The sequence below is a fragment of the Rhinolophus hipposideros genome (genome assembly GCF_964194185.1).
Source record: "Rhinolophus hipposideros genome assembly, chromosome: 15".
Taxonomy (NCBI): domain Eukaryota; kingdom Metazoa; phylum Chordata; class Mammalia; order Chiroptera; family Rhinolophidae; genus Rhinolophus; species Rhinolophus hipposideros.
Window position 1 is genome coordinate 48,350,141 of NC_138061.1, and position 22,192 is coordinate 48,372,332.

Genomic DNA, 22,192 nt, shown 5'->3' on the forward strand with positions numbered 1-22,192 from the left:
TCCCTTGCAACCTGCCAACTTGATTTGGCAAAGAGTTTATAGGTGCCTACCAGACATGTGGCACCCTGCACCTGCTTCTCCCCGCAGACACCCACAGCCTCCTCTTCCATCAGATGAAGACCGGGCAGCCTCTGGAACACCAAAGACCTAGGTTCAAATGGTGCCTCCACCACGTCTTTGTACAGGCTCCTTAACCTCTCGGAGCCTCTCTTCTCAGCTGTGAAGTGGAAATAATACCCCCAATCCAGAAAAGAGGCTTGAGCAGATTAGAGGAGATGATTACAGGGCAGCTGTACAAGGCATTCACAGCTATTAGGTGATGAGACATCTGTGTGTGTACTTTTATCTTTTTAGATCAAACAAAGCTTTATTTCCACTTCTGCTCCCCCAGAGCTTCCTCTGTTTAAAACAGTCAAGTAGCGTTGAACCTGCCATCTGCCTGGCTCCACACTCATGTGAGTGGGGCCATCCCCTCGGCTGGGGCCTCACTGTCTGTCCTTACTCCACCCCAACAATCAGTCATCGAGAAGATGCAGGTGACGGCAGCCACAGTGGGCAGAGACATGGGTGGGGATGACAGGAGAGAAAAACGGGTGTGCGCTGCCAGGGCACAGGTGGCTAGGCCAGCAGAGACTAGACCCCCAGATCTCTGCGGGACAACTCAGGGGAGTAGCTTTCAATATGTTTTCATCAAGACCCACAGTAAGAAATACATTGTACATCATGACCCAGAATATGTACACAGAGAGTGCCCCAAAACTGCCTACACATTTTCAGAAAGGAAAAAACTGTATTAAAGTTGCAATACTCAATGGATACCGATAACAAAAGATGAATACCAGTCACGTGTATACATGCTACCTGTGATGCATTCCATCACGCGCTCATCTCAGCCTACTGACTGGACTTCACACCTCACCAGTGGGTCATAACCAGCCACGTGACACCATCCGCCCTGTTGTGTCCCAGTCTCTTCAGAGGGCCTTCCAGGCTTTGGAATTCCAGCTGTGCACAGTGTTCCCACCTAACGGAGTGCCTGCTGTATGCCGACACCATGCGCGGTGCTGAGTGGAAGTGGGAAGCAGGGTGATTCCAGAGATGAGAAGACACGGAGACCACCTCGCTCACAAAGACCGCAGGACTGTCTGCACAAGGCCATCTCGTGCTACCAGATGTGTGACATTGAGGGCATTGAGCCACTGGGGAGTACCAAGAACAGGTACCACCTCCCTGTGCGGGCGTCAAAGGCAGACAGAAATGTCCCTGTCTCTCCCAGCCTACATGCCCTGCTGAGGTCCTGTCCCTTCTCTCCTCTCCCCACGTGTTGGCCCAGAGAGTGGAGGAAGCTGAGCTGGTAGCACTACTCATAAAAACGATAATGGAGCTGACCTTCGCGGCTCCCAGGAGCTTGCAGAGCCTGCAGTCTTCCTTCCTGGAGCCAGGCCAGAGGCAGGTCCTACGGAGGCCCCTCTAGAGTGAGTCTCCTACTATACTTGGGGCCGGTACTTGGAGCTGCCTGGTCTCTACTTACCGAAGTAAGCTTTAAAAGAACTCATGGATCTCACATTTATTTCTTGAAAAAAAGTTTCCAACATTCCCTGAGAGCTCTGAAGGAGAAAAATAAGGCCCATAAGGGGTCCTAAGCCGATACTGCAATTATCCCAATGAGATCCTGGAAGAGGTCAGCTACAAAGCTATTTCCATAATAAAGGTCTGTGCAGCCCTCACCTCTTCATGCTTACAGCCCTCCTCCTCCAAACAGGCCATGAAGGCTGTGGCCTGGCCTTTGGAAAATAGAGGGACCACCCCTTATCCCAGAATCTTGTAATTAACTGAGAATTAGCAAACCACCCAAGTTACAAGAAAGGATCAGGGAAAAGTAGAAAACAGAGACTCCAACAATAGCTCCATGTGCCCCTTCTCTCCCTCTGGAGGGGGAGGTGAGAACACCCAAGGCCTCCACAGTGCAGCATACCCTGGGACTCTCCAGTGTCTTCAGGAGCTGCTGGGCACTTGGGGAAAACCAGGGACAGGGGCGGTCTCCAGCATCTCTGTGTCCTCCAGGCCTGGCCCAGGTCACAGCTTGAACTGACTGGGAAACAGCCCAGGGGCTGATGTCTCTTTTACCTGGCCAGGTGTGAGACAGGCCCTTGGCCATGAAGGCTAGGGGAATCTCTTAGGACCTCAGTTTCTACATCTGTCAAATGGGGACGTGTACCCTGTTGACACGGCCTGTGCATGAGCATTCTTGGTAAACTGTAAAACACTTCCACGTGTAGAGTTAGTATTGTCACTGCAGAAAGGCAGAGCTATGTATATGAGAGAATGAGCCGAAATAGCCAGTCTTTGCTCTGGGGGCTGTTGCTACTGAGGGCTATTTTCAGCCTATGGGAGGGGATGAATAAGGGGATTGTGCCACCCTGTACTGCCCGCTTTGGGCAAAGTCACTTCTTGTACTGCCTAGGTGCCCACTGCCCCTGCTCCCCCGCCTGGGGAAACGCCGCCTTCTGGGGTGGTGGAGGGAGAGCCTCGATTTGAAAGCTGACAAGAAGCTGAGGTTCAGAGAGGTGATGTGAGTCTTCCATAACCTCTCTGAGACTCAGTTTACTCATCTATAAACAAAAGGGCCCGGAGCCTCCTAGGTTAGCAGGTCCCACCTCACACTCAGCCAGGCCAGAGTCCTGCTGCTAGTATCCCTGGTGGGTGTGATGCTGACCACTCACTACACGAGGCCGGCTCTTCTCCACCGAGCAGCTCCAAACCACTAGAGTGCTCTTGCTTTTACTTAAATGGCATAATGGCTGTGAAAGGGCTTCTGAAAATAAAAGCATCATTCAAGGGGGTTATTATTAACACCGCCAACATCGGAGGCAACGTGAGAGGGTGAAATGGGGCTGGACACGGGCTTCCTGATCACCAAGGCAGCTGAGGGGGTGGAGCCTGGGCGCCCGGGGAACGCTGGGTGCTCCCCGGGGAGATGAGACAGCAGACGAAGAGGCTGCTCAGGTCCTATGCGACTGACAGGTACATAACTGCTGCAAAGGAGGAAAGGAACAATTCCCCCGCCTCAGTGCACCCTGGCTTGCTGGGGTCTGCTGTCTGCAGAAGGCGCGCACCTCTGACCCAGAGCAGGAGACCCTCTGGCCCCCTAGGGGAAGCGTATTTGTACTATAAGGCACAGAGAGGGTGTTCCAAACATGTCTGTCTCGTGGCCCCTGCTTGCTAATGGTGAAGAGCTCACTGTAAAAAGCCAGGAAGGAAGAGCCAGGGACTCAGGTAGGAGTAAATGTCTAGAGGGTCCACGCTAAAGAGTCTTAGAGGCAGCCTGGGCCACCAGATGGAGATGCGGACGGATAGCTTGTGGCCCAAGGGTGGCCCGGCTAGTTCAGGACTCACCATGGGGAAAGCAGAGGGCTGCTACCTGCCAGGCGAAAAGCAAGTGCCCAGCCTCTCCCTGGCAGGTGGCAGGGCCTCATAGTCACGTTCCCGGGCCCAGTGCCGTGTTCAGGCATCTCAGACCAGCGAGCCCAGCCCTGCCCTGACGTCTGTGAATGTCTGACTCCGGAGCCGCTGCCTTGTATCCTCTGAGCCTCACTCAGGAAAGTGAGCTCAGAGGAAGAGACTGCAGACAGAGGAAGGTGCAGGGGCCGGAGGGGCTGGGTCCACTCACCCACGATCTCGTTCTCCTCCAGATTGATGGTTTCTAGGGCAGGCAGGGTAGTGAGCTGCTCCGGGAAGTCGTGAAACTGGTTCCTGGACAGGTCAATGGCCTTGAGATGCTGCAGGGTGCTGATCTCGTTGGGGAGGCGGTGCAGGAAGTTGCCTTCCAGGTGAAGCTCTGCCATCGTGGGGGAACAAGAGAAGGAAGGGTGAGAATCGACCTAGAAACACACTGCCAGCTGCCCAGGCCAAGAAGGCAGCAAGGAAGCCCGAGGCCAAAGGGAAGTTCTCCCCACCCAGGACCCGATTCCATGTTTGTTTTTGCAAGAGAGGGGTAACTCCCACTGCTGCCCAGGAGGTCATTTCCAGCAGGGCACCATGCTTTCGGCTTTGGAATGGAAGGCTCTCCCAACAGAAGCCTGAGCCTAGACGATGGGTCAGGATGTGCTGGCTCCTCCCTAAGACAAGGCCTCAACTCCAGTTCTTAATGGGACAGGTCAGGACGGGCAACGCCCAGGCTCCCCGTACCTGCAGCTCCCCTCACCCCTCCATCTGAGGGACACCACGTCCCACTGCCCTCCTGCTCAAGGAGCCACCAGAGGCAGTCAAGTTCTTTCTATATCACGTGACCTTGCTCCCCAGCCCAGCCATAGCTGACCAGATACCTGTGCAGGGACCTGTGAGAGGAGGTAAGCTGGACTGGTGGGAGTCCCTCTGTTGGGAACCTGGCCCCATGGCAGTTCTGGGATGGTGGGGGCTGAAGCAGAAATGCTGTGTTCTATAGAGAGCAGCTGGGGCACCGCCAGGGGCCCTGGGCAAAAGGAAGGGATGGCGGGCAAAACCCAAGAGTCAATGTAGGAGGTAAGGGCGGTAGTATAATTCAGGGCTTAGGAGTGGGGGACCTGGGGCCTTACTGCTTGGGTTCAAACCCCAACTGTAACACCTACCACTAAATCACTCAGATAGTTTTTCAGCCCCATTAGGTCTCCGTTTCCTCATCTGTAGAAAGGGACTACGAACAATACCTGCCTCATAGGGCTGTTGGCGGGTTACATCTGCTAACGCGGATAAAGCAGTTGGATCAGTGCCTGGTACAGAGTAAGCATTCATACGTGGTATTGTTACTATTACCGCAAGGGCTGCTGGGAAGCTTACAAGTATGCAAAGTGCTTTGTACAATGTCCGGCACATAGTAGGTGCTCAGTACACACTAGGGAGGAACCTAAGGAAGGAGAAGCCAGCTGACAACAGGAGAATGGGGGAGACAGAGAAGCAGAACCACCATGGGAGTCCCCCCCAGCGCCTCAGTTTCTGCTGGTTTCCGGGCCCCATCCCCATGTGAGCTTACAGAGCCCCACCTTCGTTACATGACTCAGGTAAGCCTCCCCACCCTGTCTGACCTAAAGGAACCTGAGGCTCACAAATGCAAAGTAACCTGAAGAATGACCTCAGCTCTTCCCCCCAGGGCTGGCTTCACAGGTCTGTGACCTGTGCAGTCACACAGGGTGCCAGGCTCAGAAGGGCCCTGAGCTTGGGGTTGAGTGTTCTGCATTGCCAGCTTGAAAGTGTGTGGAAGAGAGATTACTCCATGACGTGACCACTGTCTGTCCCACAAGCTGGACCTGGGCCAGAATGGAGGTTGCTTTCTGCGAACCCTCCTTAGAGACTGTCTGATCTTAATCGATGTTCATTCTGACATAAAGCTGCACCCCTTCCCTGCCTCCTGCTGTGTGCTGGCTCCTGGAATGGCTGTTGTCCTGACCTGGTCAAGCATGTAGTCACTTCCCGTACCTGGCAGCATTCACGTACTCGTACCTGTGACGATTCCTCCCTTTACCCTACGCATTCTTTGGCACTTGCAAAGAGGCCTGGGAATCCATTTCATCTTGCAGCCGCCCAAGACACACCTCGTGCGTAAGTTTCCCTTAATAAAATCTTTTAATTATCACAATGGACTGGCTAGGCTCTTTCTTCAGTCTTTCTTTCCCTTTGCTTACAGAGGTAGATTTTCAGTCTTGGGGCTTTTCCCTGGGTCTGTGTGTATAATAAAGTCTTAATCATTTTACCCTGGAGTCTTTATAAATAGAGGGGAGGCCATGGACCAGGCTCGTACCCCTGGTCCTGACTCCCACTGCCTCCCCAGGATGGGTTCTCAGCAGCCTGCTCTCCTGGCCCCTGGTACCCAGGACATGCTGGGCTCCCCTTCTTCGCTCCTGCTCTGTAACTGCTGCAGCCCTCCATCACCGCAGGGGCCTGGGCACAGGGAGGGTCAGGGGGCACCTGTGTCCACGGCATCTTAGAGTGGAGCATGGTGGCAGCTGTCCCGTGGTACTCCTTGCCCCGGGCTGGCAGCACCAAATGTCTTGTGGGCAACAGGTGGAGTCTTGGCAGGAGGGAGACTCTTGCTCACCCCTGCCCCAGGTATGGAACACAATCTGAGGCAGAGGTTTAACGATCCTTGGGCTACCTGGACGGACCTTTATACCCCACCCGTGGCCAAGGCAAAGTGTGGTGGTCCAGCATGTGATAGGAACTGTCAGGACTGAGGGTACGTGCACATGTGCCCTTCATTGTGGGGGGCGGTGGGGACCCCAGGCACTTGTCAGAGTCCACACTTTCTTCCTCCTTCCAACCTTCCTGAGTCTGGCTTGCCTTTGTCCTTCTGGCCCACTCGAAACGCGCCACGAAATCCAAATCGTGTAATTTCATGATTCCACATGTGAGCTAAATGCTCTGCTATTTGCCTTTAAAACTGGCATTGTACAATATAAAGACGAATGGTAAAATGTGTACTAATAATTTAATTTTAATATTTTCCTTACCTAGAAGGACATTAACTAGCAAAGAGAAAAACACCATGACACACTGAGAGACTGCGGAGGAAAGGAAAAAGCTTTTCATGAACCTTTCACAGTACTTCTGCTTTGTGAACGAGGGCCCTGCATTTTTATTTTGCACTGGAGCCACCAGTTTTGTGCCGGCCCCCTCCTCCCTCTGCATCCTGGGGTGTGGGAGATGAGCTGCTCTGCGGTCCCAACAGCCCCTTCCCAGGATTCCGCAGTGAGAGCAGGGCCCCGCCAGAGAGCCCTCCGGACCCCCGCACTGCAGGCTCCGCCACGCTGGGGCTCTCGCAAGTGGGGACTGTATCGGATTCAGTTTTGTTCCCACGTCCAGTCCCTTGAAGGACACCTTGTGGTCACTCGGGAAATATGTGATGAATGGTGATTCTTTTCTGCACAGGCGGCCAACAGATAACGCAGGGGGCCTGTCTCTCATCCCCGGCTTGGGGACGTCCTGAACACAAGGCTTTATCAGCAGAACCACCGCTCACCCCACACAAACCCAGGACACCGCCAGCAGCCGGGTTCTTAGTTAGCCACGCCTTAAACCAGAAAACGTCCCGGTCTAGACCACAGTTGTAAGGTCACGGCGTTGGAAGGGATGCTGGAGAAAAAGATGGTCTTTTATCAAACTATTTTAAGTCAGAGACGAATCACAGCCACTCAACACTGAGACGCCTCCAGCCCTAGAGGCGGGTTACAGAGCCTTGGGGAGCTTGCTCGGGGTGCAGTCTGCTGGTCAGGGCCAGCGGCGCCATGGGAGCTGACAGAGGTGCTCTCAGAGGTCTCCCAGGCCTTGCCCAGCACGCTGCCTGGCAGCCAGCTCCCAACAGGGACCTTGAGGGGCGTCCCTCACTGGCGGGAGCCTCAGTCGCCCCACTGTCTGTGCTGCTCAGGCAGGAACATTCTGCCATCAGTCAGCTGAGGTGGAGGAGAAGGTGAGCACAGGAAGGCTCAGCCCTGCGTCCTGGAGACGGGAACCAAGGGTCACGACCAGGCTGGGAAGCCTCAGCATCAGGGTAGCGTTTGGGATCATTCCCAGGGCTGGCTGAGGGATGACACCCCTGAACACAGGCCCCCGGAATGACCAGAGGCTTTCTCCCCTGCAGTGCAGCAGGCTTGCCTTGCAGGTAGGCAGATGCTCACCACTCATGTTCAGGCTCAGGGGAATCGTGTTGAGGGAGGGGAGTGGATGTGTAGGTGGCCCTGCTTCAAAGTCCCCTAGGTAAGGAGCCCAGGCCAAAGAAGGCTCTTCCCAACTAATAACTGATGTCATCCAGGACATAGACCTACCCATCTCCCACACATCAATGAAGGGCGCTCCCGAGTTGGCTGGGAGAGGGCTGGAGGTGTGGGTACAGCTCAGAGTCAGCGTCTGACTAGCCTCCCCGGGGTGACACACCGACCCCCACTCTCATCTCCCCACTCCCAGCAATGCCCTGGGCTGGGTCCAGGAAAGATGTCAGAACAGGTGAAGGTGGGATGGACTCCGAGGATAACACCTGAAGCCACGTTACAAGCTCGGACCCACGGCCCGACAAGCAGCCCCTCAAGGGCCAGGAGCAGCACGGTTCACCCTGCACTGTGTGTGCCTAGCCCAAAGCCTGACACAGAGAGGGAGCTCAGGAAAAGACTGGCTGAATGAACAAACGAATGAATGCAGGGACTAATGGATTGCCACACGCTTACTTGACCACAAACACCTCAAGTTGTCCCTGCTGTTCCCAGGCCTGGCACATGGCTAATGGAGCTATGCCGTGGGACGTGCCCTCTGATCACCAGCTGCCAAGACCACTCCCTCACACAGCATGTTTAATTAAAAAGTGCAAGCCAAACAAGTCATTCCTGTCTCCAGAAATGTTTGCTCAAGAACCACTCTGAACAGCAGACTCATCTTCCTATGCTCTTTTGATCCTCATGACTTTCTGGTTTGATTCCTTCCGGTCAGACCCCACTCTGGACAAGGGCATTACTCACGCCCGTCTAATTACAGACGAGTCACTAGGTGACCCACCCCACAGATACGACAGGTCCTCTTGACAAGCAGCCTGGACTCCTCGGGTCAGTGATCTCGGGAGGAGCAGGCTGACTGGACAGGACTATACAAGCGGCATATTACGTAACAAGACATGCAGCGAAACCTCGCAAGCGCTCCCCACACTCTGGTGCCCTCTTCTCAGTGTGTGCCATGTTTTACCTCAAGTTAATCCTTATGACAGTAAGGTGTAGAATGGATTCCATTTTACAGATCAGGACTTCAGAAGTGGCAGAGCCAGTTTCTGACCCCAGGCCAGTCTGGCTCCAGGGTCCATGCTGTTCTCCACTCCACTTACTGACTCGCAACACCCTGACATACGAGGTCAGACAATTCAGTTTGGAAACTCATCCTAGCAAAAGTGCTACGTCCCTCATTGCTGAATATCATGATGGTCACCTTCGAAGTCCTCCCCTTGGGAAGCTATGCACCAATGCCAGCGCCTAGTCCACCCTTCAAAGCAATTTTGGAACTCTTTTTCTGGAATGGCTGTCAGAGCTGTCGCCATATTACCTTTGATGTCTGGAATGTCATCAAAATGTCTTCCTCCCTTTCTTTTTTTTTTTTTAAATTAAAGTTTATTGGGGCGACAATTGTTAATAAAGTTACATAGATTTCAGGTGTACAATTCTGTAATTCATTCTCTATATCTCACATTGTGTGTTCACAGCCCAGAGTCAGTTATCTTTCCATCACCACATATTAGACCCCGTTTACCCTCTTCTAGAGCTCTGCTCCCCCCGCCCCCTTACCCTCTGGTAACCCCAAACTATTCTCTGTGTCCATGAGTTTTTGTCCTTTCAGTTGTTTGTCTTGTTTTTTTTGTTGTTTTCGGTTTATATACCATATATCAGTGAAATCATATGGTTCTCTGCTTTTACTGTCTGAAAATGTCTTCCTTTCAATATTTCCTGTATCTTTGGGTATAAAAAGAAGTCAGTGGGGGCCAGATCAGGTGAGTAGGGAGGGTGTTCCAATACAGTTATTTGTTTACTGGCTAAAAGCTCCCTCACAGACAGTGCCGTGTGAGCTGGTGCCTTGTCGTGATGCAAGAGCCATGAATTGTTGGGGAAAAGTTCAGGTCGTCCAACTTTTCCATGCAGCCTTTTCAGCGCTTCCTTCTTTTGTTTTGTTTTTTTAAAGATTTTATTGGGGAAGGGGAACAGGACTTTATTGGGGAACAGTGTGTACTTCCAGGCCTTTTTCCCAAGTCAAGTTGTTGTTGTTTCAATCTTAGTTGTGGAGGGTGCCGTTCAGCTTCAAGTTGTTGTCCTTTCAGTCTTAGTTGTGGAGGGCGCAGCTCAGCTCCAGGTCCAGTTACCACTGCTAGTTGCAGGGGGCGCAGCCCACCATCCTTTGCAGGAGTCGAACCGGCAACCTCGTGGTTGAGACGACGCACTCCAACCAACTGAGCCGTCCAGGAGCTCAGCGGCAGCTCAGCTCAAGGTGCTGTGTTCAATCTTAGTGGCCGGCGTCGCTGCCCACCATCCCTTGCAGGACTCGAGGAATTGAACTGGCAACCGTGTGGTTGAGAGCCCACTGGCCCATGTGGGAATTGAACCGGCAGCCTTGGGAGTTAGGAGCACAGAGCTCCAACTGCCTGAGCCACCCGGCCGGCCCCTGCACTTCCAAATAGTAAACTTGGTTAGCTGTGTGTCCAGTTCGTACAAATTCATAATGAATAATCCCTCTGATATCAAAAAAGGTTAGCAACATTTTTGCAACAAGTTGGCAAACTTAACTGTCAGACCTCATCATCTATGATTACAGTGTTGTTTTTGTTAAAACAATATCCATCCATCCATCTGTATGTATATATTCATATATATATGTATATATATACATATATACATATATATATGAATGCATACCAAACAGCGGTTGTCTCTAAGGGGGGAAAGGCTTGGAATTTCCACTTTTCTATGTTCTATATTTTTGTGACGTCTGTATTTTTACAATGAGCACATACTGCTTTTGTAAGCAGAAAATGCATTTAAAGTTAAACTGTATCAGTCAGAATCAGCCAATTTTGCATCAGAAAAAAATAATCCCAAATCTCAGTGGCTTTAAACAACAAAATCCTATAGTTGCAGTTAGGATAGCGTTTAGTTTCTCTCACAGTTATCAGTACTGTTCACATGCCTGAGTGCTAGGCTCCCTGCCACCTTCAGTAGACACTGAGCACGGGGCCATGACTTTTCTTGAGAAAAGAGTTTCAGCACAAATAAGACCCCAGAGATCTACACACCGTGAGGGGAAAATATTAAAACAGGAATAACAAAAATCTCCCGTGGTGATAAGAAATTTCAGCTACAATATCTCATTTTAAGCCGTGCACCTTTCTGAAGTTTCTCTTAAAATAAACCAGCTGCAAACATTATTCCACTTGGTTAGCAACTAACCAAGTGGCCTTATGTACGAGTATCTACTCTTTTGAGACCTGCTTTTTTCACTCAACAGAGCTCAGGCAGCTTTCCAAGTCATTTCTTGGTGTCCCCCTCTCTGGAGGTCATTGCTCTAAAGAAGAAAAGACTAGTGGGTACCAAATCACAGCCCTGCCCTGACCCAGCTTTACGTTCCCCAGGGAGGCTGCTCTATGAAGTCCGGCCTTTCTTCAGTGACAAGCTCTAAGAAAAAGCTCAGCTGCAAGGAGAAGGGTCTGGCTCTGCCTGAAAGGTGACCTTTCCCCCAGCTCAGAAGCTTTTCTGAAAAGCAAAAGGCACAGGGGGAGCAGTGGCTGGGTAAGCAGGGCTCCAGGCCTTTGGGTTCAGCTCCTTAATTGCGTTAGGGTAATCAAAGGGGCTGCACTGAAATTGGGGAAGAAGAGGAGGCTTTCCATTATGGAGCTTCAAAGAGGGCCCAGATCTGCTCTGGAGAAGCAGTGTCAGCCCACTCCAGTGAACCAAGCTCCTGCTGCATTAAGAAAGTGTTGAAGTGCTGGGCTTGCATGGGGGAGCGTTTCCAGAAAAGAACTCTTCTACCAGATACCAAAAGTTTAGCTCACTGGGTATGAGGCTTTTAACAAAAAGTGACAATGACAACTAATATCTATGGAGCACTACTACGTTCCAGGTCGTGCTCCCCTTATTCTAGGGGTTTACATGCAATCGTCATTTTATTATAACCCACTACCCCCAATTTAAAAAGAGATGAAATAACTTGTCCAAGGTCACACAAAATCCAACTTCTCCCCAAGGTATTTGACTTTCCTCTCCCAACCCCCAAACCAGGATATTACCCCCAGCCAAACTCCCCAAGGTAAGTGGGCCGTTCCGGAAAATCCGTATAGGATTTTCCAGTGCTGCGTCCCTAATCCCTGTGGCACCTGTTCTCAGAAGAGATACTCAGCAAATCCCAGCTTATTTAGTGCTGGGTGAAGGAAGGCCTGGTTCTGGCCTAACTCAGCTCCTGTCCTGGGCCCATCCTCCCTCGGGATGCCCTCATCAGAAGGTCTTCCTTGCCCACCCACAGAAGGGCTGTGAGGATGAGTTGAGAGAGTACTGAAAGGCAGAATGTGCTGCACAATACAGACGCTTTTTAGTCACCTACTACACATTCAGCCCTGGACTTGGACATAATAAGAATCATCTCTGAAAAGTAAAAACACTCAAAAAAAAAATAGAAAAGAAAAGAAAAAGAAAAAGAAAAGCACTCAATAAACTATTTCTCTTAGGGAGGTACAAGATGAGACTTAATTCTTGAATTACGGAGACTTTTGTGGAAACAAAACTGAAAGCTAACAGTAATGGCAGGAATCAAAAGGGAAACTGAAAGAGAAGGTGGGTGCAGCTGGACACACGACTTGCGGGGGAAATCATTCGGACATAGTGATACGGAAACAGCCTTCACTCGCTCACTCAGCACATATGACTCAGCACCGAACACTGGGCAGCCCTGCGTGACTATGGGGAAATCATGGTGAATACTGGATCCCTACCTTAACAAGCTTACACACTAGTGGGGAGAGAAAGTCATAAACCAGAAAAACAAATAAATAAGATGATTTCAGGTGACTAGGAAGGCATTGAAGGTCAGAGTGAAGGATGAGACGGAACCAGTTGTGCAAAGAGCCCAGAGGAAGCTAGCTATCAGAGGAAATAACAAGTACAAAGGCCCTGAGGTAGGAAAGAACTTGGCACATCCAAGGAATAGAGAAGAGGTCAGTGTGCCCAGAGTCGGGAGTGAGACAGGAAAAGTAACAGAGATGAGGCTGGAACCAGGTTATACAGGACCTCAGAGACTTTGGGAAGATAGTGCATTTACTCTAAGTGAGACAGGAAACCAAAGAAAGCATTTTGAGGATGAGTATGCATGACCTCGTATGTTTTGTGTTGATCTTGTACCCTGGGAACCTGTTGAACTTGTTTATTAGTTCTAGGAGGGTTTTTTTGGTTTTGTTTTGTAGATTCCTTGTTTTTCACGTAGACAATCACGCCATCTGCAAATAGGGACTATTTTATTTCTTCATTTCCCATCTATATGCCCTTTATTTCTTTTTCTTGTCTTATGGCAGTGATTAGAACTTTCCAAATTAGAGCAGACATTCTTACCTATTCTCAATCTTACAGGGAAAACCTTTTACCATTAAGTTTGAGGTTAGGTATAGGATTTTCATAAATGTTCTTTACCAAACTGAGGTATTCCTAGTTTGTTGAGTGTTCTTTTTTTTTTTTAATCATGAATGGTTATTGAAGTTTGTCAAATGCTTTCTTTTTTGTCAACAGATGTGATTGTACAATTCTTCTTCTTTAGCCTTTGATATGATAGATTACACTGATTAATTTCCAAAAGTTGAATCAGACTTGTATATCGGAAAAGACTGATAAATCCCACTTGGTCATGGGCTATAATTCTTTTCATACATTGCTGGGTTAGATTGCTAATATTTTGCTGAAAGTTTTTGTGTCCTTAGTTCGTATGAGATATTGGTCTGTAGTTTTCCTTTTCTTCTCCTCCCCCCCCCCCCCCCCCGCTTTGGTACTGTTTTATCTGGATTTGAAATCAAAGTAATACTGGCTTTGCAGCATGGGCTGGAAAGCGTGTCCTTCTCTTCTAGTTTCTGAAAGACACTGCACAATTGATGTTCCTTCTTGTTTAAAAGTTGCTAGAATTCTCCAGTGAAATCATCTGGGCCTAGAGATTTCTTATTTAGGGTCTTTGCATTTATGAATTCAATTTCTTTAATGGTTTTAGGACGATTCAGAGTATCTATTTCAACTTGGTTGAGTTTTGGCAGTTTCTGGTTTTCAAAGAATGGGTCCATTTCCTCTAAGTTGTCAAATTTATGACTGCAAAGTTGTTTATAATAGACCTGGTGGGTTTTGAGTGTAAATCAAACCGTGGAACTACTTCCAGGGCCCCTCACCAGGGGAGGGCAAAGAAAGCAGGGGATGCTTTTCATCCCTGGGGTCACAACACATTCTTTCTCATTCTGAGGGTCACAACAATGCCCAGGGTCTCTCCACCTTCTCTCTAAGACAGAGAGGGCAGAGGTCCTCTGGTCCCAGGGGCTACATTGGAGGCTCCGCATGTTTCTTCCTGCGGTCTTACACTACAGTCTAGAGCCTGGACTCCCAGGGGCTCTGGGAAGACCCTACTCCATCCCATTCCTAAAACTGTCCCCAGCGTGACAGCAGGCTGTCATGAGATTCTCTTACTTATTGTCTTTACTAAACTGTGGTTTGCGGTGTCTGTCAAATGGACCTTTCCTTCCCCAAGTTCTCCTTATTACTTCCGCACCATCCTTATCTTGGACAATGGCCAAAGCTGAGTCAGAGGCCTTAGACTGACCCCAGAGGAGAGAGACAGGCCTGCTGATTCCATTCAGGGACAGAGGAGGCTGTCCTGCAGTAATTAGGCAGCCAGGTAGTGAGCGAATGTGCCAGCTCCAAAAATGCTGCCCACTGAGGATCTGTCTGCTCTTTGGCCGCCACCCCCACATCAATGAGCAATTATGTTCCTGCCTGCAAGGGCCCCCTGCATGGTAGAGTCAGTGGGTCACATAGGGCACTAAGTGTCTTTCAAATGGCCCATGCTCAGCACAAAGACAGCTGCTGCCCACAGGGGACAGAGGGGCAAGAAGACAGGAGTGATGTTTCTATAAGCCACCCCCACTCCCTGGGTGGACAAAGGAAAGGGGTGAGGAAATTCTTCTAATAGGGTCTCTAACAAATTAAAATGCAGTGATAGCCATTCTGCCACCACGCAAAGAATAAGACAGCTGTCATTGTCCCAACACAGACCAATTTCAAAAATGTATTGCTAGGTGAAAAAGGCAAGTTGCACACACTGTACTCCCATTTGTAGTTACAAAGGAGCTCTGGGTCTGGCCTCACAGTCCCAAACCCCTTTCGCGCTATGTGACTTCAGGCAAATTACTTATGCTCTCTCGGCCCCAGTTTCCTCATCGAAAAAAAAAAAAGAGAGATAACATCAGTACTGACCTTATAAAATTGTAAATGTTTAAATAATGTTATACTTGCAAAGCGCTTACAAAAGTGCCTGCCCATGGTGGTACACTGTCAATGTCACTGACAGTAAATACATTGATGTTCGCATTGGCACGGAATAAATATCTCAAAGCCGATACTGGCAGTTGCCTCTGGGCAGGGGAATGGGATATCTGGGGACAGGCGTAAGAGGAAGACGTATTTTTCCCTATTATTAGCCTTTCCAACCCTTGGTTGTACTGTGTGCGCCTGCTGCATGTTCAAAACCAAATAATAGGAACCTGTTTTCACGTGAAGCTTAGAGCTTTATAACAACTAGAGAAATGCACAGGAAGTGGGTAAAAAGGGCAGAAGGGAGATGGAAACTTTTCTAAACCTCACGGCCAGGAGCCAAGATGGAAGCATAAAGCTCAGAACAGGGAAATGAAGGGAAACTATGAAGTCCCACTGCACACGGGGGTGAGAAATGTTAGCCGGGGCCCTGGACGACTGAGACGTCCAAGTTCCTGTCCCAGTGCTCCAGGTGTGCGCCCGTGTCCCGGGCCAGGTGGGCAGAGGGGCCCCCAGGATCTGCTGATTTCCACGGTTGGCAAGATGCAGGATGGAGGCCGTATTCTCCTGCTTGTGTGGCAGAAGTACCCTCCAATCTGCCCCCAACTCCCCTCCAGAGGGAATTTATTTCATTTATTCCCATCACTTCCCCCCCAAAAAATAAGAATATACAAATAAAGATAACAAATGAATAGCACGTGAGCTTTATACACTTCCTGTGAAGTAGTATTGCTATGTCCATCTTAGGATGAGAAAGTGGAAGCTCAGAGTGGTCCAATAATGACGGCGCTAATAAGTGGCAGAGAGCATCAGTCAGGGCCCTACCCAGAAACAGATGACAAGGTCACGCAACCTGGAAATGCCAGGGCCAGGTGTTCAAGGGTAAACTATTTCCTCACAGTTCCTAGCACAGTGGCTGGCAAACAGCAGGCACTTGAGAGCTGAGCAAATAAGGAATGATAAAATCCCCATCCATTCGTGGTCCAGCTAATAAGCTAAGAAAGCCATGGTGCAGGCTGTTCCCGGCAGCAGCTCCCAGCCCGATGGCTTTTGCAGTGGACCCACACTGGACCCACCCACTCAATCCAGGCTCCCTCTCCATCTGCAGGCCCACCACTTCATCACAGCTGCAAAGTCTGTCTTGCCATGTACGGCAACACAGCCACAGGTTCCAAGAATCAGGATGGGGACATCTCTGAGAGGTCATGGCTCTGCTGAGCACGTGATGGGAAGTCGTTCATTCCCCCACTCAGGAGGTGAACACTCCGTGCCAGGTAGCAGGTTGGGCAGCACTGGGAATGCAGCCGCTCCCAGGGCTACGCATGGGTTAACCGATTTAGTCTTCGCAAGAGCCCTATGGGGTAGAGACTATTACCGGTATCATTCCATTATACCAAGGGGGAAACTGAGGCGCAGAGCAGCTAAACGACCTGCTCATCGTTACGGAGCTAATAAGTGGCAGAGAGAACCTGTCAGGGCCCTACCCAGAAACAGATGACACCCTCAAATTAGGGTAATTCAAGGGGTGGAGGTTGTTTGCAACAAAGTATTTACAAAGATGTGGGAGGCTGTAGGGGAACTTCAAGGCATCCTGCAGTAACCTAGGGTTAAAAGCAGGGAGCTGTCACCTCCCAGAGGACACCTGGAAGGAGAGGTGTGTAGAGGCTGCCTCAAGAGAAGTGACCTCCAGACAAGAGGCACAGCCAGCCCGAGGTGGCCCTCACAGGGAGGTAGCCAGGACAGTAAATTCACTGATCCAATTCTCCTCCCTTCCCCTGATCTCCTGCTGGGGCTCCCCACTGGCTGCACCCAAAGCACAGCCAAGGGTGACAGAGAGCTAGGATCAGCAAGGAGAGTGGATCCCAAGGGCAAAAGGAAGATGTCACGCCCCAGCACTGGGCTAGAACTCGGATTCTGTGCTTTAAGCACCAAATGACCTGGCCTCCCATCTTGTGAGTCCTGGTTCAGCCTGACCACAGGGAGGGATGGTCTTCTCCTCCTGGCAGGTCCCAGGCTCAGGGTGACATCAGTGCTTGATAACTTCACGGTGTATATCGACAGGCTTGAAATGCTCGTGTCCACTGGCTTTATAGTCCTATCGCTGGGATTCTATCCTAAGGATACTAAGGCCATGACACTCGTGTTCCTTTAATTCTCTGCTAGGGAGGGCTGACCCACAGCCACAAGCATACATGCAGGGATCACTAACAGCTTGGCCTTTGCCCTACTGAGGTCAGCCAGGTAACTTCAGGGGCCAGATATCCTCGAGGACTGATGGCAAAAACTGAAGCCAAAGGCCACAGCCGTATCACTGGCTCACCATCGGGTGGGTACCCTTGGTCATCAGCAACTGGGAGCTGCCCACGTGGATAAGTCAGGTGAGATGGACCCTCCCAGATCGGGCCATTCCAGTGGCGGGCTGTGCTGAGGGAACCATCCCATGCCTGTCCGACAGAGTCGATCTGCCCGATCCCACATTAAAACCAAGATATCAGCATCCAACTGACCGCTGCCAAGCTTCACTGTCTGCCCCGCTTTCCCAGCACTGGATCCCCTTGCCTCTCTCCCTTCAGCTGCTAAGTGCCATCAGCTAAAGAAAAGTAACCCAGTGGGCTGAAGCAAAGTAGGAAGTAGGGGGGAAACATGGGACTTCAAGTAAAAGTCTGCTGTGTCACCCTGCACATTATAAGGTGGTTGCCTGCTTACACATCTGCTCCTGCTGAGACACTGTGGGCTCAAGGACCAGGTCCAGGTCTCAGTTGTCTTATCCATGCCAAATATTGGATGCCACGAGGATTAAATGAGACGACGCATGGAAAACCCTCAGCATGGAGCCGGGAGGGCGAGGTGCCCAGTGGACCTGGGCTCTCCTGTTACTGCTCACCTGTTCGTGCCCATGGCCGAGCCCAGAACAGGGGAACTGCTGAAGCGAGTTGCAAGGCTGGCTGTGAGAAACGAAATATTCACGCAGACAATGGTCAGATCAACTATGAAAATAGAACTCTGACCCACAACCTGTCCAGGAAACCAACACATGAGGTTCAGTAACCAGCCCAGGAAGTATCTGCTGCAAGTCAGACTTGTAGGAAGTCAGACTGCTGTCTCTACTGACAGCCTGGGAAGCCAAGCAAAGCCCCCCAAAACAATTGACCCCAAATGGCTAGGACTTTATTACTGACAGTTTCCCTCCATGTTGTCCCTACTTCCAACGTAGCACCAACCAGAGAAAGCCAAATATGCACCCTAACCAATCACACAGATGTCCCAGTGCTGGCTGGCCTGCCTGTAGCTCCCCCAGGCCGATGGCCTCCAGTCAGCGTACCCCTGACACCTCCCTCATCCACTATAAAGCTTTCCCACTTCTCTGCCTGCCTGTGAGTCTTTGCCAAATGCAAGGACAGTGGCTGACTTCCTTTCTAGAGCAGCTGTGAACAAACAGCCCCTGCCAGTTTTCATTTGGGTGGTCTTTGTTGTTTCCCACAACACCTCTGGCCTGGCAGGCCCAGGACACGCCCAGTAAAACAAGCTGGATGACTTGCATCAAGAGGAAGTGGGGAGATGGGAACACAGGAGAAGAGGGAGCCACAGCTGGACACAGGGACCCACCTGCCCTTTCGACTGATTCCATTTGTGCCATTGTCCTTCTCAGGCCTTGCTTTTTCCTGCCATTACATGGAAGAAGGACATCAAAGGGATGGAATCATTGAAAGATGACCCAGCTCTGAGGATCCCATGAGCCTTGCAGAATACAGTCCCCAGGGCGACATAGGAGACGCCCCGGCAGTCAGGGAATGTGCAGATGGCTCTCTCCCCAGCACCACGGCAGCCCACCTCCTCTGTCAGAACCCCAAGGAGAACGAGAACGCTGCCAGGCTGTAAGGATCCCAACAGAGCCTATTCAAACCTCCTTTTCCCACATGAAAGGAGAGGGTTTTCTGTTTGACATAGAAACTACAAGAAAGGCTGGGCCCAGAGCCACGTCTCTGGAAGCCAGGTAGGTCCCCAGCTCCAGCCCCCTCCCTGCCCCTGGTCACCATCTCTGTGCAATCCAGTTACTGGGCACACAACAGCCCTCCCTTTGTCATCTGAGGTGCGTGGGGGCATGAGGAACCACAGGCAGCAAAGGAGCTCAAACTGTATCCAAAGGGTATTACAATAAGTACATTTCCACAGGCAAGGCATGAATGCATAGCGCTCTAAGCACATTTCTCTGACACTTGTCTTGGGGTTCCTGGAGAGGGCCTGCTTACTTATGCCACAAGGCACTGCTAAATCTGAGTCCTTTGAAAGCCCCTGCTTCCACACCCACCCCGCTGCCCACCCTGCTCTCGGGAAGCATTCATTCCTCTTCCCAGCAGTCTGCGCATTTTGGCCACACGAGTAACACAGCACTTGGAGTCTGTTCTGCAACCCTGGGCTCCTTTGGGGAGAGGCTTGCTCTATGGGCCTTTGTTTCTGGGCCTCCAGACACGGTCTGGAACATGGCAGGTGCTGAAGGGAAGGTTGAATAAAGGAAAGCACAAATTAACCCTCCTTTTACCAAAAGGAAGCTCCCCTGCCTGGTGTGTCCCTCCCAGGGGCCCCAACCAACCTCCACCATCCATTTTCTATCTTTCTATCCTCCTCTGGAAAGCAAGCACCCCATTCCAATTGGCTGGATGCAGTTCTGGGAGACCCTCGGTCTAAATACAGGTGGCCTAAAAAGGCGGTCCTGGCCTGTGAAGTAGGCAACCAGGGCATACTGCTCTGAGACCCGGGACAAGTCCCTTCTCTCCCTGACCTTCCTTCTCCATCCAAGAAATGAGGTGGCGGAGGTAGCTCTAATATTTTATGGCAGATTCTCCCAACTGCTGACCCACAGCCGAAATCCAGTGTTTTATCACTTTAATATTATGTAAAAACGAGTAAAATTTACATAAAAATCCCTATTTCCAGCTTCTACTGAATAAAACCATCAGGACAATCTTGTAGCACATCTGCCAGGGCATGTAGCGGTTTGCCACCGTCCCCGTCGTTCTCTTTTACAGGCCCGATGTGACTCACTCTTTACTTACATGCTAGGCTCAGGCATTTGTGCTTCTCGCCCCTGAACTACTCGCCCCAGGTCTCCACCCTGGCTGCTGGCACTTTAGAATGACTGGTGGGTTTTAACAGACTCCTAGGCCCAGGCCCAGACATTCTGATTCAGCTGGTCTTGGGGTAAAGCTGAGGCAACTGTGTTTGTAGAGAAGCTCCTCAGATGACTCTAGTTGGAGCTAGGGCTGAGAGCGGCGGGTCCAAAGGGGCTGCTGGCTGTGAGGACCCATCTCACCAGTGTAAAGAAGCAGTCACAAGAAAAGGAAGGGCAGGAAAGCAGGCCAGGGTACAAGTGCCCACAGACATCTTTGGGGAGACAAGTCTTACCCCCCACTCCCAGGCATAAGTACTTTAGCATAAGTTTCAGGCACAAAGGCAATGAGCTCCGTGAGGTTCACTCAGAAACGACTACACAGACCAGTCCTGCCTCCTTGCCCTTGTATGGGTACCCAGCCAGTGCTCTTTCCAGGTCTTGCCTGTAGCTCCCACCTGAGGTGTACAAGCTGCTTCTTGTCCCTGGACCAGGTTTGCCAATTCACACCTCCCTCTCCCTTCTGGGCTCTGCTCAAGGCCCACACCTCCTCCAGGAAGCCAAACATCAGTTGTATGAGATATGCTTCCTCGAGTTCCTCCTATTCCATCAGCTTTTTAGATATTGGTTTCTCTAAACAGGCTCTTAGAGCCTTTTCATGCCCCTATCAGATACCGATTTCCAGAAGGCAGGAAGGTGATACTCTCCCCAACTCGCCTGCCCCACCATTTTGCAAACACATGTCAAATGCCCAGGTCGCAGTTTCAGCACATGTGTCGTCAAGTGGCCCTGGACTCTCACAGAAGAACGGAGGGACTACTCTGTAGACTGGGGAATGGGCACTACAGAGGCCACTGCACCCTGCTTGTCCATCTGGCGGAACCATTTCAAAAGAATCCATAATGCCCACCTGCTGACCTCTTGCCCATCTCCCTGCGAAGCACCCTCGTCCACTTGCTGTGTGTGCCCTGCTGTGTGTGTACCCTGCTGTGTGTGTGCCCTGCTGTGTGTGTACCCTGCAGAGGAAACACCCCTAGTATCTGTCACTCCTGAAGTGAGAGAGCAGCACAGGAAAACAATGCTAGATTGGGGGACTCATTCAAGTCCAGAGAGAAACAACTACTCCTGGGCCTCAGGACCCCAAACATCCTGCTGGTGTGTTCGGAACAAGAAAATCACTCTAGGACCCACACCCTGGACCAGTAGTCAACATGATTCCTAGCCAGCTAGAGGCAGCAATGACAATCGTTTCCAGGCTGCAGTGAGGACACAGGTCCATTCTCAAAGGCTCCCCTTGGGAATAATTCCCCGGGTCCAGCTGACCGGGGACTGGCCCTGGTTGCACGCCTGAAGCATGAGGGCTGGCCACGCCGGGCCCCTGGCCTGAACTAACCAGAGCCTACCTCGGAGCTGACAGAACGTGGTCATGAACTTGCTGGTGAGGGACTTGAGCTCATTGTTGGCCAGTGTGATGAGGTGGATCTGGTCGGTGACATTCCGCAGGACCTTGTAGATGCCGATGGGGAAAGAAACCAGCTTGCATTCAGCCAGATCTGCAGCCAAAGAACAAAGACAGACCAGAGTTAGGGGCCACAGCTGCCCAAGGACTTGTCTTAAACCACACAGACCCGACCCAGTCTGTCTTCCCAGCCTTCTTGCTCTCCTGCCTACCTCCCCCGCTGTGCCAGCTCGAAACCCTGCCTTCCCTCTTCCAAGAGCCTTCATCACCACGAATCCCACTTGTTCCTACTTCACACCCTGAACCTTAGGGTTTATTCCAGAACCTTCTCTATTCCCACAGCCTCCTAGCTGGAATGTGGAGCTCTGCGGGCACAGTGACGACCACCATTGATGGCAACGTCCTTGAGGCCCTACGGAATCCACAAGTCCCTCTGGAACCATCAAAGTCTTAACAGTGAAGCTGCAGTCTCAGGAGTACTTTATAATAGTCTATGTCTCTGAAAACAGGCAATCCACATAGACTTTGTCATTTGAACTTCTTCCCAGCCCCGTCCCTCTGACGACAAGCCTCGTCCCAGAGGCAGCAGGG

At 50.9% G+C, this 22,192-nt stretch overlaps 1 protein-coding gene across 4 annotated transcripts in view; it reads right to left on the minus strand.

The window, feature by feature from the left end:
* LRRC20 (leucine rich repeat containing 20) overlaps window positions 1-22,192 on the minus strand; it is a 69,958-nt gene that overhangs the window by 15,532 nt on the left and 32,234 nt on the right. For all 4 annotated transcript variants that reach the window (XM_081074527.1, XM_081074528.1, XM_081074526.1 and 1 more), the window contains 2 exons: window positions 21,546-21,695; window positions 3,671-3,838 (listed from right to left, as the gene is read on the minus strand). In XM_081074527.1, the coding sequence (XP_080930653.1) occupies window positions 3,671-3,838; window positions 21,546-21,695 (318 nt within the window). The remainder of the gene's footprint in view (window positions 1-3,670; window positions 3,839-21,545; window positions 21,696-22,192) is intronic.